Source organism: Taeniopygia guttata, chromosome Z, assembly GCF_048771995.1.
Source record: "Taeniopygia guttata chromosome Z, bTaeGut7.mat, whole genome shotgun sequence".
NCBI classification, from domain to species: Eukaryota; Metazoa; Chordata; class Aves; order Passeriformes; family Estrildidae; genus Taeniopygia; species Taeniopygia guttata.
In genome coordinates, this window is record NC_133063.1 from 6,343,831 (window position 1) to 6,363,120 (window position 19,290).

The 19,290-nt window shown below is 34.0% G+C and overlaps 1 protein-coding gene across 1 annotated transcript in view; it reads right to left on the reverse strand.

Moving 5' to 3' along the window:
• Nucleotides 1-19,290, reverse strand: part of ADAMTS19 (ADAM metallopeptidase with thrombospondin type 1 motif 19) — a 126,618-nt gene that overhangs the window by 46,978 nt on the left and 60,350 nt on the right. Inside the window, exons 8-10 of the mRNA XM_030258105.4 lie at nucleotides 13,523-13,628; nucleotides 1,707-1,847; nucleotides 993-1,143 (exon numbers count right to left, since the gene is read on the reverse strand). Coding sequence (XP_030113965.4) covers nucleotides 993-1,143; nucleotides 1,707-1,847; nucleotides 13,523-13,628 — 398 coding nt within the window. The remainder of the gene's footprint in view (nucleotides 1-992; nucleotides 1,144-1,706; nucleotides 1,848-13,522; nucleotides 13,629-19,290) is intronic.

The following is a 19,290-nucleotide window of genomic DNA, read 5'->3' on the forward strand; positions in this document are numbered from 1 at the left end:
CATTTCACAGAGGTTGCCATGTAATGCAACTGTGAAGTCTAGTCCTAAAGTACTCCTTAGCAATAACAACTGTAGAAAAATTTATCTCAGCAGAAATGCACTATTGATCGTACCACCGATATTTGTAGAGTTAAGATTATTTTTCACCATTTTTTAATTGTTTTCTTACTTAAATAGCTGTTATATACAAAACACAGTTGCTTAATGTAGAACTGTATGGAACTCTATTCATTAAATAATCTTCCAGTCTCAAAAAACATAAGATTGTAACACAATTCATAATTTATCTTTTACACAGTTTTACTGAAGTGCAGGAATTTCTCAGCAAGTAGACAATGTCCAAAAAATCCTGGGCTATAAATTGTTGGATATACTGTCATTTAAATGAACCTTCAAGGAGCGTGTTTCTCTCATTTCCTGGCATGCGGAAAACAACTCTAACCATAATAAACTTCCAGTTACTGGCAGAGTAGGACAGACTATACAGAGACAAAAGGAAGTAGTCTGGATATCAGGGAATATTCAGTGACTACCTATGCATAATTAAACTGACTCAAGTACTGGAACTCCTGTTGTCATGGCACTGTACAGCTCTGCCCAGTTAACACCACTATAACTCCTCCCAGTGTGCACAGGCATAGCATAATCTTCTGGGGGTCAGAAATGGATGTACAGTACCCAAGCCATAATAAAATGGAACCTAATTAATAAATTGCAGATATTCCACTTGCTGCAACAAGGTGTCTTAACACTATGATATCTTATGCTTCTAAAGTACAACAGAAGTATCAATAAAACATGTTTCAGGATATTCAGAAACCTAAAGCAAGACTTACAAGATAAACCAATGAATGCGTGCTATTAATTTTTGGAAAGAAAATTCTTACTTCAAAGACACTATATTCTCTTTCTATCAAACACATGTACAAAAGCTACTCTTACACAAAAATTAGATGATAGATGCATTTTCTGAAGCACAGACACAGCCTTACCTGCATTTCTTGGCAAAAGGAAGCAGTTGGTCCAAAAAGAATCTGACACTGCTCGTCTGCAGTGTACGTCATTCCTGGGAGCTTAGAGGGAATAATCACAGAATTGAGGCTCTGAGGATTTGTCTGTACCAGACAGTTACTGGCCTTTGACCTGGTAAAATGCAGAGATTCATATGCTGAGAAATCCAAGGGTTTGATTGCTATGCCAACTTAAACCTGCATGAAGCATTCAAAGTACATGGACAACTACAATTTTCTTATTCATCAGCACTGGGCTGCTGCTCATGCTTAAAATTATATGGCCTGGTTGTTAAAGTTAATATGTTCTATAAATGTTCATTTGCAGAAAGACAATATAATTGATTAGCATTTCAGAAAAGTGCTAGGCAACATTTTAGCATAAAACTTACTTAATGGATAAAGGTTTTGATGGCCAAACATTTCAGCACACAGCATATTAACATATAGTAAACATAGTGTCATATATAAAATTTCTATATAAGTTAATAAAAGTATAAGACATTAAAATATAAAAATCCATGTAATTGCTTCTGAAAACATATTTTAATAAATCTAATATTATATTGTGATGATTTAAAATATTTTAATGGATTTTGCAAAAAAACTTATTATTTGAAAACTTAGTATTTCAGTATACGAATTGATCTATTTCTAAATGACATACAGTAAGAATTATTTTCTTGAATTATATACCTGAGAAATCTTTCCAGATCTTCTCTGCTGCACTGAGACCATGAAACATCCCCAAGATTCTGTCCTTTAATCCATTCCCCAGACATGATATGGACACCATCTGCACAGGATGGGTGGTCATTGTCGTGGTTTATCCCCATGCTGAATTTTGAAGTTTTTAAAAACAAAACAAAATGAAATGAAGTAGAAGGTTGTTTTCAGAATTTTTGTAAGTTAAAACTCTTGCAAGGGCTGTAAATAGCTCATATATATTACATGTGGGAAATATATATTACATGTGATTATTTTTTCCAATGGTATCTTTCATAGAAGTGCAAAGAACCATGTGTAAATGACAATTTTATAATTAAAGATGGAAGGGGAGCTGCATTTATTTGATAAGAAATACTGCATTCTAATCAGTTCAAGACAAATTTATGACAACTTTTTGAATTTTCAGAACTGCACAATTGCAAGTTTAATGTATACTATTTTTCTTGTAAATGGGCAACAAACTCTTATTTTTTAAATCAGTGAATATTTTGGCAGTGATCCTATCTTCATTCTATATGGAACTGATTGGTTGAAATTTTGTAGAATAGTAAAATGATCACTACTTTGATGTGCAATTATTGTCTCTAAAGAAAAAAAAACCTAAATATGTTTTCAATTTCTTGTTCCAAATAACACTGATGAAGAAATTTAATTACTTTGATTATTAAGACTTAGCATCCTTATGCATCCAAGGGAATTCTCACATTCAATCACTGCAATGAAAAATTCTTCTGAACATTTGCTTCAAGCTGCTGTTTTAATTAAAGACTCACTGCCATTCTCATTCAGAATTAGCAAACCGAGAGGAAGAAGAAGTACCTAAATAAAACTAAGATTTTCAGACTTGGCTAAGTGGATCATGCTTGACTGATATTACAAGAAATAAATACACTCAACTGTTTTTGGAGATTTGCAACTGGGTGTGAGACTACTCTCCAGAGTATTGGATTTAAAATAGTGCTGGAATTTTGCAGCATTACTCTGCCCTGCAGAAAAGCAAAACTTCAGGTTTAATAAAACTCTATGCCTTGTATTGATTCTTTCACTTACAGACTGCAAAGACAGAGTAAGTTGGCTGTGTCTACAAAAACTGGAGTACATTGTGATTCTCCTTATTTCACCACCCCACAGTGGCAAATGGCAAAAAAAACTGTCTCCCAACACTTTTGTTCTCCACTCTATCTCAAAATCCATTCATGACTCAAATTATACATAAATTTGCAATTTGCTTTACTTTGTGTTTACTAAAGAAATTAATGGAAATATCAAGTAGGGCTTTACCTTGCCTATCTCTTGCTTAGCTATCTTGCTCTGCCTCTTACACTGATGTGCACACCTCACACTCTGGAGCATTGAAACAGTGGCTTCTGCATAAATTGGGTAATTTTGCTATCTGTAAACCATATAACTGAGGAAAGCAAATGTGTCTGACTCTGACCATAGACTCTGTCTTTTCCTGACCCGCCTGAATGGCACAAAACAACTACACAGAAGTGCCTCTGCACTTGCCTTACGTTCTTCTTGCATGCCTCACATGCAGAATTCAAGATGTCTCTATCTCCAGAGTTATTTACACCCATAGGAACTGTGGAGGAGGACACAGGGAAGCTATGGGTGTTTAACCTATGGACTACACAAGAAAAAATTTTGCTCATAGCTTCCATAGTGCAAAAGTAGTAATTTAAAAATACTCATTTTTCAGGATCGTATACACTGTAGGATTTTAACTAAAACATTTACAACACAAAATCTTGACAAAATTTATTATACAATTCATGGCTCCCAGTTATGCAGAGTGCAATTAACACATCTATATGTTATTTTAAATATTTTCAAGACAAAAATTACAAAACCCCTGTAATTTCTTATTATGATTATTTCCCTTCACTCTGAAAAACAATTCTTGAAGCTAAACTCTGTCACAAAATGTTATGTAAAGTCAGCCAGAGAAATGTGTGCTAAGCCAAACCATGATCTTGACGTTTCAAAAACACTAGCCACCATTTCATATATATACATGTATATCAGTGTATCCCTCTTTTTCCAAGCTACTACCACAGAAGCATTTTATAAAATTTATTAGGATAAGAATTCTGAGGAAAACATTGTATTTTAAAACATGAAGTGGTTAAAACTGTTGTACTTAAAACAGCTTTGTATATCAGCTACATTAAACACTAATAAAAAACTGAATTCCAATAATCCTCCAGTACTTTAGCTGTCCATACTTTTGTAAAACTTCTCCTATTCTGCTTTAACATTCAACTGTAGTTCAAAATATCTGTACTAATCCAATAGAATTAATTTCTCAATTATTTTCCACCTCCAAATTAAGTACATGTAAAAAATCCAGAAGACAGTAAACACAAGTATTGAATGCTTTGCTTACCTGAATGAATAGGCATTCAAAAATGCCTATTCAAAAGGCAAATACACTTTTTAAGTTAACATCAGTTAACTAAATTGCAGGACAATATCTGAGAAGTAAGCTAAAGATGTAACAGAACCTGCTTTTAAACATTCTCGGGAATGTTTTCTTCAGTGAGTGGTTTTGATCTCTTCTGTAGCGTGGTAATGGCTTCATATTTTTATCTGACCTAGTATCAATTACAAGACCACATAAAAGTCAGTGTGCAGTAGAACTGACTTCTGATTTCATTCTTCACATCACATGGTGTGTGGTGAAAAACAGAAGCTGAACAGCCCACCTTCTTATTCAACATGAGAGTAAGTAGTGTGAGCATGTATACCTACTTCTCCATTAACAATCAAGGATATAACATTACTCAGTGCTTGCAGTGGTGTTCATGATATTTTCTAGCCCCCCTTGCTGCACATGAAGGACATAACTACATCCTTTCACTGATATAAAGGTACCACAGAAACTGTGTCTGTGTAAGGTGCTGTTCTGTCTCTTCCTACAGAATGAATGTGTTATGACAGCACTCAGCACAGTGCTCCCTCTCCTCTCTCCAACAGCTGGGATCATCCAACCTCATACAAGAATAGACCAACACCACGTGCATGGGGGAGAAAGACAAAAGAGTCTGGGATTATAAGAAAACTTTGTAATAGCCTGAAAAAAACACAATTATCAAAGAAGACAATGCTGTATTTTAGCAAGTAGTAATTCGTGTCTATATATAGAAATAAATTATATTTTTAAGAAAATAAATGGTATTTATTTGGTGTTGCATAAGAACCCATTCTGGTTAAAGGCTATATAGAGCAGATAAAATATTCAAGTAGGAAGTATTCTACAGAATATTTTCCCTAAATAAAATATTAGCAACATTTAAGTTCACACTATGCAAATATTTTTACCTCAGTTTTAAAGTATTTTGAGAAACAGACCTGGTCCAATCAACTCCACTAACAGTATAAATCAAGTCCACTGAAAAAAAAAATGTTTTTATCTAAAAAAACCTCTAACACTTATTTAAAGGATTTTTAATGTGATGCAATGTATAAAACTGGAATAATTTTTGCTAAATATTTAATATGCAAGTAGAAATAGTACAAAGAAACATCATTTAATTCTCTGTATTTGGAGAATACAGGCCACTAAAAGTAGGAGAAAAATATTAGTTCAATATTTCATTTAAGAAGCAATTCTTTTACAATGAACTACTGCTGAAATTCTACATGCAGAGCTGGAATCAAAAAGGCAATAGCATCTCTCCTGTCATTTTGGAGAACAGCTTATATTCTTGCATTCAAAATGCATTCCAGCATCAACATACTGAACAAGTACCAAGTACTACAATTTAACCTGACCTCATTATAGTGGAGTATTACAAAATCAAAGCTCTTTTAAGCCTCAAAAGAAGATCCTCAGTCACTATACTACCTTTAAATAAACTAAATAAGGTTATGCACACACCTTCTTGAAATAATTAGGTCTGCTTGCTATTTTATATTTCTTCTCACAGTAGGACACAAAATTCTTTGATATATGCTACTTTCATGAAAATGTGCATTTGCTCAGTCACCTCCCCATGCTTCCAGGTAAAAGCTTTTTATTATTTATTCATTATTTTGTTTGTGCTTTGCAAATGGTAGATGATAGTTGTCACCATCCTATCACACTTAAGATGCAAGTAGTGCACCTGAACAAGAATGATGTTGTTAAACCAGAAACAGGCAAAGAATGGACAAAGATTAAATAGTATCAAAAACTTATTATACAAGCAATTAATTATGTTAGTTCAGATAGATGTGGAGAATAACTTTAGGCTTATCTGTAAACAAAAAGCAAGAGAATCAAAAAAATTAAAGGGAACAACTAAAGCTCAGATTTTCATAGTCACTAACAGTGAGACAGAGAAAGAATAAGAGGCAGATTAAGAAAAGTGCAAGAGCAAGTGCTGGGTCAAGGAACCAGCAATGTTCAGTATAATAAATAGAATGTTCAGTATCATAGATTCCCAAACACTAAAGGATCTATTTATTCCAAGTCATATATAGAACAAGAGTGTGAACTACAAATCAAGTATAATACTGCTAGTTGAGCTCAGGAAAGACTCAAAATTACTAGAAAACTTTCCCCTTATGAAAGAGAAAGTAAACCTCTGAATGCAGTTGCCAGTTTATACCTGTGATGTGTGATGGGATCACATTCCATTTGATTTGTTAAAAATTCATATTGGTACACGTGATTACTATACTGTATTTGCAAATTCTCTTCAACCATTATCCTAGATATTTTTCCATTTTGTGAAATAAGTCACTAACATAATAAATTCTATTACCTTAACAATAAAAATAACTTTAAAAAGTATTATTAATAACAAAGTGTTATCTTCCTTATTATTTCCACTGATTTCCATTTTTATAATTTTTTGCAATAGTACACTAGAATGATTGAAACTTTTTAAACTATGGACTCCAAAATTACAAGGTTTAAAAGCTTATATGGAGTTTTTAGAGTACAATGATTTTTTGTACATGAGTTTGTCTGATCTGAAATTTTGCAGTATCATGAGGATGTATTTCATAAGTGAAAATAACACCCCTTAATCACTATCACAGACAGACAGAAGCTACACTGCTTTCTCAGTACTTTTATTACACTTTTTCAACAAAATGTTTTATCACACTGCTATCTTTATAGAGAAAAATATATAAAAAGACCAGCCTAGTAGAAGGATTTTATAAGCTGTTACATTTTGGCTTATTGTTTTTTTTTTAAATCCCAGTTTATGAAGTATTATGTGTTTTATGATTTTCATATGTCCTTTAAAACATATGAGGGCATCACAGATGATTGAATAAATGGGATAAGACACTGTAAGTTAATTATTTAGCTGAAAGTGAAAGGCAACTGACCAGCTACAGAAAAATTATGATGGTAAAAGCTAAAACATGATTTCTTTTGGAAAGAATTTCTCTTCAAAGGAAAATTTACCAAACAAGGAAATCTCAATCTTCTTGTTAAAAATTATATTATCAGAAAAAGTAAAAATAAATAACTTTATGCGCTGTTATTTCCCTTTTGTGAACCATTGCTCATTCTCCACAATGATGTAAATTCAGATTACATTTTCAGACTTAAAACAACTGGGTAAAAATATACCATGCATATTACTATAAGGATATTAACATACTCTGGACGCTGCTGTCCAGCTGACTTGGCAGCTTTTGCAGAACAGCTTTCTTCTCTGTAACTCCAATACTTCTAATACCATGCTTCATGGTGCTGGATCTAGACAAACTACTGAGCCACACTCCTTTGACTGAGGTAGATAAATAATTTAAAGGTTTGCTGTGACAGATATATTTAGCATCGTAACATAAAAATATACACTGCCTCTTCCTGAAGGTTTTTTGCAGAGATTATATAATACAGAAGAAGTATTGGCTTCTGGCAGATACAATACCCATGCCACATCATTGAGCTATCATAAACTAAGTGAAGAGCTATAAAAAATGACGTTTTGTATTAACAAAAACATTGACATTGTTACGATCTTTTCGTCAATTTTTTCACAGATATTTTAAATGTATCAGACTATCAATTAAGCTTTTGCATCCTGTAGGATGTTTTTAAGTTACTAATTGTCTAGTTTACAAATGTTATCCTAAGGAAAATTTAACATAAAACCATCCTGGAACAGTATAACCTGGTAGAAACACAACCCTTAATATCCTGCCAGAGAAAGAGTTGACTAATCTAAATTTCATGTGAAAAAAAATCATATCTTTTTACATTACTAAAATGCTGATGCAGTGCTTCTTCCCTGACTCAGTGCTCCATGTCTTCCTGAGTTGTTTCTTCAGCTGTCTTGCTACCAGCAAAAGCGTGGTGATGCTTTATTTCTCCCTGGCTTTGCAGTGATGTGATGCACAAATGTGATTAGAACTGGACCAACATAACTAATTTTTTTTCATGGTTTTTAATACCAGAAACATTTTGAGTATGAGTAAATATAAATGTGAAGTATGTAACAGACTTCATTATTTTCTGTAATCTGTAATCTTAAATACAGTTTGTTGTACAATTTTCAGGTCACTGAAGTTTGGAATTATATGTCCATGTGCCCAGTAATATCCTAAACTGATTTAAGCCAGCATAAGTATATGACTGTGGAATAAAGATGTCTACTTTGATATGGATACAGGCAAAAAAGAGACTATCAACTTTTAAAGAACTTACCCACTAAAGCATGAAAATGAATGTAAGGTAATCTCAAGGACTTGCATGGTTCAGCATCTAATATATATACTTTGAATTTCATTACAGTAGTTAAAAAAAAAAAAAGAAAAGAAAACCCTTTCAAGACCACTCAGTGCACTGTCAGTTTAACTCCAAGTGTTTAGAACAGTTAGTACCTTATGGATACTATTCCTGACCTATCAGGAAAAAAAAAAAAGACAGTAATGAAACTACTAGGATGATTTTGTATAAATCATGTTTGAAATAGAGAATATGTAATGCTGAAATGCAATACAAAACTAAAGTCTCCTCTAATTTTTGTCAAATAAAAAACACATTACCTTCCTTCTTAAGAGTAATTTTTAAATTGTAGCTTATTAAACAAGTACTATGCTTTATAGATAAATATGCCTATAAAGTTTTCATTCTTTTAACAAAGAGGATAGAAAATGTCACAGACAGTAAAGCAATACAAAAATAATAGAAAAAGAAGAGAACCATAGAATCATAGAATGGTTTGGGTTGGAAGGGACATAAAAGATAATCTAGCTCCAAACCCACTGCCATGGAAAGGGAACCTTCCACTACACCATGTTGTGGTCAAAATTCCTCCCTGCCTGGTCTTGATCAGCTCAACATGGGGAGTGCACAACTGCTCTGGACAGTCTGTTCAATGCCTCACTACCCTCACAGCAAAAAATTTCTTTCTAATATCTAATCTAAACGTACTCCTCATTCAGTTTATCTCATTCTCCCTTGTCCTGCCACTATGTGCCCTTGTAAAATGCCCCTCTCCAGGCTCTACTGCAGCTCTCCTTTATGTCTGAGAGGTGCCACAGGCTTCCCCCAGAGCCTTCTCTTCTCCAAGCATGTCCACGTTGCACAAAAAGCAGGGAATTATAACCATTTCTCCCTAAATCTGTCATGACACAAATAATTATATAGGAAAGATGATTGTCTGTATCTGTTGTGCATGTATTTTTAAAATCACTACAAAGCTCAATTTTTCAAACAGTAGCTGTACTTTTCAAGTTGTTTTACACAAAGTTAGGCTCCTGTCTCTACACTTCAGTTGATTTTGATTCAAAAAGAAAACTCATTGGTGACAAAAACCAGCCAAAACAGTCAAAGCTCAACATCTTGGACAGTACCTACAGAGAGATTAATATCCATATCTATGTATTTCGGACTGAGAAACTCAGCTTTAGACCATTAGCCAAACAGAACAGAAAAAATTAAGAAAGAAACAATCAGAGAGAAATGAGAGACTCTGCAGCTGGAATAAAGACACAATGACAAGAATTTCCCCTGCACCTTCTATCCAATACCCTAATAGCCCATGGGGTTGCATGGAAAAGAGAAGGAAGTAAGATTATTTGGGGACAGGTTACCAGCACAACTTCCACTGACACTGCGGGACCCTTGATAACCTGAGGGAGTATTTCATACAACTTTTTAATATAGTCACAATGAATATATGCTTTTTGGTTATTAAGCACTAAATAGGTGGTTCAGAAATTCCACAGACACCCTGTTCATCACTACAAAATATGTGATAGAATATCCTGAATTTTAATAACAGTTACCTCTCATATTTCCAAAATGCTTGTCAAAAAAAGAATGCAGATGTGTATAACATTAATTCTGAAGAATTCCATCAGTTTCTCTTTTAAGAGGTTAAGATAACTTCTAAATTACACTTAGAACACTTAATAATTCTAAATTAATTTATTTTAAGATGCAGAAATTTACATCCATTCTTTATTTCTCCATCCTTCAAAAGGAATCATAGCCCATAGAGGACCATCATTTAAATAAAATCACATGTAACTTGTTAACCTCAATACCAGCAATTCTCACTCTTCCTTCTGTTCTTAACACAGAGACAATGTCTTTTAATTAACTATTGTTAGTTTTTACTTTGTAATGTGACCTCATTTTGTAATAACCTATTTGCTTAGTAAATTTATTTTAATAAATAGAATATGTTTTAAAAACCCAAATCCATTAATGAGATACAAATTTTAATAGCTGATTACACAGATAGAGTTCAAAAATCAACTTTTGACTTACATTAATTCTCAATGTCATTAAAATATCATGTGCATTTAGATACACAAGCTAGAACAAAGGCATTCTATATTGCAAATTAAGGTTTATTCTGCTATTGTAATATTTGAGAATATTTCTCTTTTGATTGGAAAAAAAAAAAAACGAAAAAAAACCCGCCAACAACACAACATTTTAATAAACATCCATATATCAGAATGTATTCAATATAAGAGCCTCTTCTCCCAGGCAGCTAGCAACAGGACAAGAGAACATGGTCTCAAGCTGTGCCTGGGGAGGTTTAGGTTGGCTATCAAGAAAAATTTCAATGAAAAAAAATCATCAGAACTTTATATTCATCAATACAATGACAACTGGTAGTGTCTTTCTTTCTATATGCTTTCAGAAAATGAAAATCAACAGCATCTATATTTCATAAGTTTTGATTCTATTTGTGTGATAATTTATGGGCAAGAATAATATTTGTTTTACAGAATGGAACAGAGTTGTTTTTTCTTTATCCTTCAAGAAGCAAAGTTTTTGAGAAAGCTTTTGGTTCTATGCTGCTGAACTAGACTCTTCACAAGAGCAACTAGAATGGTTAAAGATATTACACACAAAACAACCAAGGTAGTAGTTAAATGACCTTGAGACTCAAAAAGAGTTAGTGAAAATTTTCTAGAAAAGATGATGCCTTGAAGGAACTATTAATGACTAGTCTATGGTGAGCATTTAATCTCTGCTTCTGAGGAAGCTAAGAATAAGACGAATCTCTGTAAGAGATACTCTAGATATATTTGAATCCGCTCAAGTCTTTCCAATAGGATCTACATTCAAATGTTTGTCTTCAAACGTTTTTATATTGTCTCTTCACAAAGATTCAACTGATTCTAGTGTCCTCTTTGCAATTGCCAGGGCCAGGATGGCAAACAGATGCATTCATGCAGAAAAAACAAATATCTCTAAAATGTCACCTTATGCTCCTTGGTGCAAGATCACTTTATTTCAGACTGCTACAGCTAAGGACTCTGACTCCATCATAAAGCAAGGATTTATGCCTTGATGACTTTGCATCTTCTGCACTGGGGGATGCTATTTTTTTTTTTCCTTCTGTACATGATGTGGTTTGTTACAAGCCTTTGTTAGTCTGGATTTCTTGAAGAAATGCCTGGTTCAATCAACATCTTTTCTTTTACACTGACACAATATTTGATTTAGTCTTTATTTCTAATTTTAAAAATATCTATTACATTACTCACAGAAAATTGTGAGGATGTCCCTAAGGACATCCAAATGCCATTACTACTGTGGGAATATGATGGCTGGGATACCATCATAATTTGTTTTTCCAAATTTATTTGGATTAGTAGAAAAGGATTTGAAAGCTCTGAAATTTCTTATGTATCCTTGTAACATTTTTTCCCCCAGGATTTATGTATCAGCGATGTAAGTTTTATGTTCCTGTAGGAAGATCATGCAAATTCCTTCTCTTTCACAGTCCAGCTGCAATGGAAAGCCATGAAGATATTCCAAGTTCACAAACAAATGTAACATACGTTATATGGAAGAACTGCTAGCAGCAATAATGAGCTTCTCTGTCTACCTTGTTTAATGTACTGCTTGCCATCTAGAAGACCTTAGGAAGTCAAAGAAATGTTTGATTGTCTTCTGTAAGACAAAAACCTTACCACTATGTAACCACATAAACTTTTAAGATCAGTATCCCACATTCACAGATTTGCTATTGCACAACCAACACACCATCCATAACTTTGCAAGAACATTACCTATCACCATTTTTCAGGGAGCATAAGATGGTGTTCTTGTTGATTGAGATGCCTCCTTTTTCAAATACAGTAATTTTGCAGCAAAGGCTTCTATAATCTAAAAATGCTTTTATTGTGTTGGTCATAAAGCAGTATATCTCTTATTTTTCCCTTTAGGTCTTTCCTTTATTGCAACTATCATGCAAGCAGGCTGGCTTATATTAACCAGGATTTTTTTTCTGCAGCTATGAAAATGCAAAAAAAAAACCCCAAATAACAAAAAATCTATAAAATACCAATTTCATTCAGCAATTTATACTTGTGTCAGTCTTTAAATAATTGCTCTGTATTTTCTTATTTTGTATCCAGAAAAAAGCAATCAATAAAAATATTTCAATTTCCATTTTTTTCTTACAATTAACTTAATTTTTCAACATTAGATGCTAGGATCTCCATTCTCAGGAAGCTTTAACCAAATTTAAACCAAGTCACTTTTAATTCAAAGTATTTGTCCCAAGATAACTAATGGCACATTTAGCAAAACATCCATCTCTGTTGTTACTCTGAGACTGATATTATAATACAAATACACGAATACCTGGCACAGACACTGCAGAAAACAGAGTAATACATACGTCCCTTTTATTTTAGTTAAAAATAAGACATTTTCTATTTCTTTTTCTTTACAAGTAGTGAAGCCAAAAATGAAGTTCAAATCTAAAGAACAGATTTTATTGCTGCAAAATATTGATTTTTTACTTTGAGTTAAAATATTTGACACTGAATGAGTAAAAACATCCAGCCCAATTGTGAAGGACAGCTAACTTCACCTTCATTTTGCCGTCCTTTTCTTCTTCTAAGATGAAAAACATTAATGTTGCAATGACCAATTACTATTCTACACTATAATGGCATCTATCCTGAGAAAGCCAAATTAAATAAGGGCTCTTCCAACTTATGATCTCATTAAAATGTTTGTTGGCAACAATTGTTAGAGTTGGATCTGTTACACAATACCACAGTCAGCATAGAACAAACATCTTGGGGCACCTGATTTTCCCCAGACAATGGCAGTCTTTCCAGTCAATTTATTTATTTTGTAGCTATAAAGATTTTTTGTATTACTTCAAGTCATAAACATTTTCTTAAGCTACATACCATATATTGATACTTATTAACAGAAACACTATTTTTAAAATTTTTCATTTAATTAAAATCCCCTCCTTATAGAAAGAAAGGAAAAACTGAAGACACAATCAAATTAGTCTAATCAAATGCAAACAAATACTAGGCTTTAATATCCACATACTTACTTGTGACCCATTTCATGGGCAATTGTAAAAGCCAGATTCAGACCATTGTCCTCTGCAATTATACATTTTCGTTTTTCACTGCACATTCCACTCAGGTATGCTATACCTAGGAAACACAACCACCACATTCAATTATTTTTTGTCATTATTAACTCTATATATTATGGCATAATTAGACCCAAACAAGACTGAAACCTTGTTATGGTCAGAACCATCCAAGTATATAAACAGATATCTGAAAAAGGCTTCCTTACTCAATTTGCAACCAGTGGTAATATTACCTCACAGTAATGATTACATGGACTGCAATGTACAGAAAATTCGTTCTTTAAAAGCATTGCTCGGTACCTTAATGAGATGTGATAGAACACATGTATGAATGTCAGGACTGCTGTAAAGGAAAATAAATGTCTACAACAATGGGACACAAGTTTGAACAGGTATTTCCTCTGGCAGAAGAAGAGCACAAAGCACAGAGTTGTGCCCCTACATTCATGACTATTAATTACTCATAAACTGTTCAGCATGTTAGTGGTTTTAAAAATGTTAAAAAGAGTCAGATGTCCCAGAAGAGTTCATAGGAGACTGCAGCCTGTCAAACATATTTAGTGTAGAAGCTAAAATGCCTTCACTACATAATACCTTAACTTTCAAAAAACCCATGAAGCCTTAATGGTAGGGTTTTGAGTTCAAGCTCAGCTTCTTAAAAGTAGAGTGTCTGTAACTGTAAAAGCTTGAGGAATATGAAGCTTAATTTGAGTAATGGTAAATTTTTCAGACCACAAACACATTTAGCAGGGACGATTGTCATCGTTCATCGTTTGAAAATTTGGAGTAAGCAATCAAAACACTGTTTCAAGTGTTTGGCCTTCTTCCCAGGAACTTCCTTTCAATAGAATGGTGCCCTCCGGTTCAGCATGTTTGCTGGATTATTTGCATGTAAAGGTCAAGTTTGAAATGTTTGACAGTATTTGAAATTTAGTCATAATTATCATTCCAATTTAATAAGATAAGCCATTCTTCTTACAGTCCAAATATCTGTCAGTCTGTGAGCACAACACTTCACCCACAAGTAGTAGTAAGCCCATCACTATTCTGCCAATTTTTGAGTATTGCCCTCAAAAGAACTGGCTGAAAGCTCTTGGACACAGTACTTTTGACAAAAAATGCTGTCCAGGACTGAACAAAACAATAACAAATTAAATTTGAATAAGGCAGAGTATTTCAACTTTTACTATTTATTTCTAAAATAGGGAATAGCTATCTGGGATACAAAAGAAAAAGCAAAGGGAAAAAAATGTAGTCCTTCAAATGAGACCTCATGCTAAATGTAGGTATCACTTACACTAACCTGAATAAATAAAAAAAAAAAAAACAGAGAAGAAATGCTCTGAAATGTAATGTTTTATTTCAAAAATGTTATGTTGCAATGATTGAACTATAACCAAGAATATTTCTAAAATAATTTTGTGCCTTGTAATTCCACAATTATATGCATCCTCTTTTAAGATTTGATGACCACACTGAAAAAGATAGAAAGACTTTCAAGAAAGACAACAAAATAGAAAAATCACTCTTGCCATAGACAGAACCCAGTACTGCATTTTGAAGAGCTGGGAGCGATCCTTTATTATAATGCAAAACATTCAGAAATACTTTTCTTGCTGTGCTGGTTTTGGTTGTCATAGAGTTAATTACACAGTAGCTGGTGAGGAACTTTTGGGTTCGTGTGAGAACAGTGAGGGTAACACAGGGAGGTGCTACTTGCTCCTGTGCAATGGTTATACAGAGTCAAGGCCTCTCCTCCTCCTCCTCCTCACACCACCTCACCACCAAGAGAGCTGGGGCTGGGCAAGAACACTGGCAGAGGCTCAGCACAGATGACACCAGCTGAGCAGATAATCCACACCCTGTAGCACTGTGCTCAGCAAAAAGAGGAGGCGGGAGGCTGCCAAGGGGTTGATGCTCTGGAACTGGGCAGCCTTTGGTTGGTTGCTGGTAAGCAATTGTTTTCAGCAGCATCACTTGCTTGGCATTTACTTATCTCTGTTATTTTCCTTCTCATTACTGCTATCATTATTACTGTTATTTTTATTTCAATTAGGAAACTATTTTTAGCTGAACCCATTGCTTTTTCACTCTTAGCCTTGCAATTCTCCCATTTCACTGTTTGTGGGGAGAGAGCAAGCAGCTGTGCAGTGTTTAGTTGCCATCTGGAGCTCAGTCATGACAGTGTTGATGGCTATTCTCAGTTGGATAAAACTTATTTACGGGTACCTACAGAAAGAGAATTCCCAAACCTCTCTCTTCCTGATGATGCTCAGTTCTAACAGAACACTGTATAATAATCTCTAGCTTTCTCAAGGGAAAAGAAGTCCCCTAACCTTCTTCTAACCTCTAAAGTGGCAGGTTTTCCATAAAACAGCATGAGTACTACCAGTTGCTGTCCACTATTCTGATTTCCCCTCCTGTTTACTCCCAAAGAATTATGAATGTTTCTATTTCATATCTATTCTGCAAAAGAAGCAGTCAGCATTATTAGGATTTTTTAATAATACTCATATATTGATAATATAATATGCATATAATACTCAAGTAATGCTCATATATAGCCTCACATATCACCAAATATGTTTCCTTACTTGGAGCTCTTTGAAGAAAATTGATTATGTTTGAACTTTTTAAGTTTGGCAGACAAAACATAAGATTTATATTTCATTGAGATTAAATTAGATTGTTGATTCTAGAAATGTCTGAAAGCGTCAAAAGCAATTAATGCTTTGAGACTTCTCCCCTATTAACCAAATTCAACCTTCTTTGTGCAAGCCACATTCAACAGCAACTACTGAGTGTAAATCAGCCAACTACTAGCTGTGAACTAGTCTCATGTCTTGTTTTTGATTATGAATTTCACACGTAGTGAAAAAGAAACTGACTTCAGTAAGCAGCTGCTCTTGCTTAGTTGTCTGCGCATTAGGTAACAGACAGCAGAATTTCTTCTTTAAATATATTTTATGTTCACTGAAGCTTCCTGTGGTTTATTAACACAGCTGGAACTGCTCCAAGGTTAAATCCACATTAAAAAACAAAAAAAAAAAGAAAACAAAACTTAACAAAAAAAAAAAAAAACAAAAATATCAATGAACAATTGCTCCCTTGTTATGATTAAGATATTCCTAGTGAACTCCATAGCCTCAACACACTGTTTGAAATTAAAACACTTAGTATCTGAAAAGTATTAGCTAGAAATCAGTAACTTTATCTCACCAACAATATAAGGAAGGGTCTGATTATTTATCTCTAAAAAGCTATGATTTGAAACAAGAAAAAACAAACTTGATTGAATACATGTCAAATATTATATATTCAAATTACTTCCCTCTGTGGATAACTTTTTCTCAAGTTAATTCAGAAGAAAATACATGCCACATCAATTGGATGAGTAAAGCTCTAGCTTTGTGCCTGAGAAGAAGTGCATAAGGGACTACATTTTGTTATCAAATGTGTAAATATCCAAATGAAATAAATGCTGCTTCAAAAAAGTGGAATTTTTCCCCAAGTCATAGCAGTAGTTTATTACTCCTGCTACCATTAGAGATGGGCGCTCATTCTACAAACTATGACAAATTTTTTTGTTTGTTAATAAACACCTTCATCGAATCACCAACCTTTCAAATTAGGTGCACATCTACAACCTTTCTGATGAAAAGTGCTGGTTCATCTGACAGGGATGTTACACTTAACACCTCACCAGCTAAAGTATCTGAACAAGTCTGTTAGATTTACCTACTCATTCGTGGCCAGCTGCCTATAGCATAAATTCCTCTACCTATGTTAAACAGGCAATTGTCAGCATTGCCCCCAGGAACCAAAACTCCACAGTAAACAAATCCCAAACAGAATCAAAGTAAGAGACGTGCTGTCGAGCTTACAAACATTGGTCGTCCTTACAGTTACCATAAAACACATCAGTATGACTGTAGTACTGCATTCTAAAAGGCTAGAAAATAGTTCTTTTCCTTTTACAACAAGCACTGTAAAAATAGAGTTCCTATTCTGGAACTCTAACCACCCAAATTACTTACTCATCCCACTTAACATTTCTTTTCCTCTGAACTTCCTTGGTTTCACAAAACATTAAAGATTTTTTGTCATGGTATTAGCCATGTGTTTATTCAGAACCTCCAATAGCATGATCTTCTTTTGAAATATCAGTGGGTGCACAAAACTCACAAGCCACTACAATAGAAGCATAATTTAAAGTCCCAGTACATCTGGCTTTTGGTTCACAAATAAATATCTTACAGTAAAAACTACTTTAAAAAATATTTTAAATGAACTGGCAAATCAATGGGCTTGTCAGCATGAAGAACATTATTTAACTGTACTTGATTACTAATCTAACACATTATTTTTTTAGCAGACCAGATGCTTTTCTTAAAAAGCAGGAGAAAAAAGTTTTCCACCAAGCGGACACTTCAAAGTCTAATTAGCACAAGCTGTTTTGAAGAGAGTCACAGATGACTTCCAGGAAAAACAAGTTTTGTCAGTTGTCTGTGAATCAGCAGCTCTTTACTACAGCAGTAATCAAAACAAGACAGTTAACAATCAGAAACCTCAAATACAAAATGCAAAACCCAGGACCATTTATTTTTCTCTTTTTAAGTGAGAGATATAACAGTGAGGGAAAATATACCTATATGTGTGTGTGTGTTGAATCTTCACAAACACACATCGCTGCAAGACAAGAAAAAATAAGGGGAAACAATCAAACAGCTCAAGTTGCATTATTCCCAAATATAATTTAAATTTTATTAATGCCTTTTGTTATTTATTGTTTATGTACATCTTAGAAAATCCATGCTTTCAGAAGGACATGAATAACTACACTAATTTTTATGTACTAATAAGTGTATGATTTTATGTTTCAGAATAGACTGCTAAGCTTACTCTTATACATTGAAACAAACTGCTGCACTTTAATCCCTAGAGCAGGGAAAAATACTAAAAATGGAGAGTGAGTATGCATGCCATAATGGCAAAAATAAATTCTGAATGTGTGTTTATTCAGTTTTAGGTTTTTTTGCTCTTGCAACATCTGAAGAGACCACAGGCCTCTAAGATGCTATTAGATGGATAGGATAGCAAAAGTGCTGGAAGATACTAATTCTCTTCCAAAACGCAGCCAACGTGGAAAAAAATTTCTTCCGAGATGAATCCACAGAGGAGACAATAAGTAAATTTTCCCCACTGCCCATTCCTGGCCTTTGCTGACAAGGGATGTAGGGATGCCCTGAGCTAAAGGCTGGCTGCATTGGTACTGTCAAATTTAACAGCCAGCAAAGTACTTATCCTTTGAATTTGGGTATTCCTTCTTACCTGCATCTACCTGGGTCCATAATGTGTCATTGCAAATAGCTCTAGAGTGTAGTTGCCTACAACAGTACATATTTCTCTTTTTATGAAGACTGCAGAGGGGGTGTTCCAACTCAAATACGGAGCTCTGTTGGTCTATTCAAAGTCATTTATGCCGTCCTAGATCTCTGTCAGCAATTGCAATGATCAACTGAGAAGATCTAGTGAATTTAGCAAATCCTCTGGCAGCGTCCATTTACATGTATTTGACATCTTATGTCCCACTGCACACCTTACTTACTCTTGTACTACTACAGTCTTTCAGACAAAAGTATTTATAGTCAAAAGGACTATTGTATCATCGGTTAATAGAACACCAACATAATGATTTTTCTGTGGTTTCCTCTTCTTTC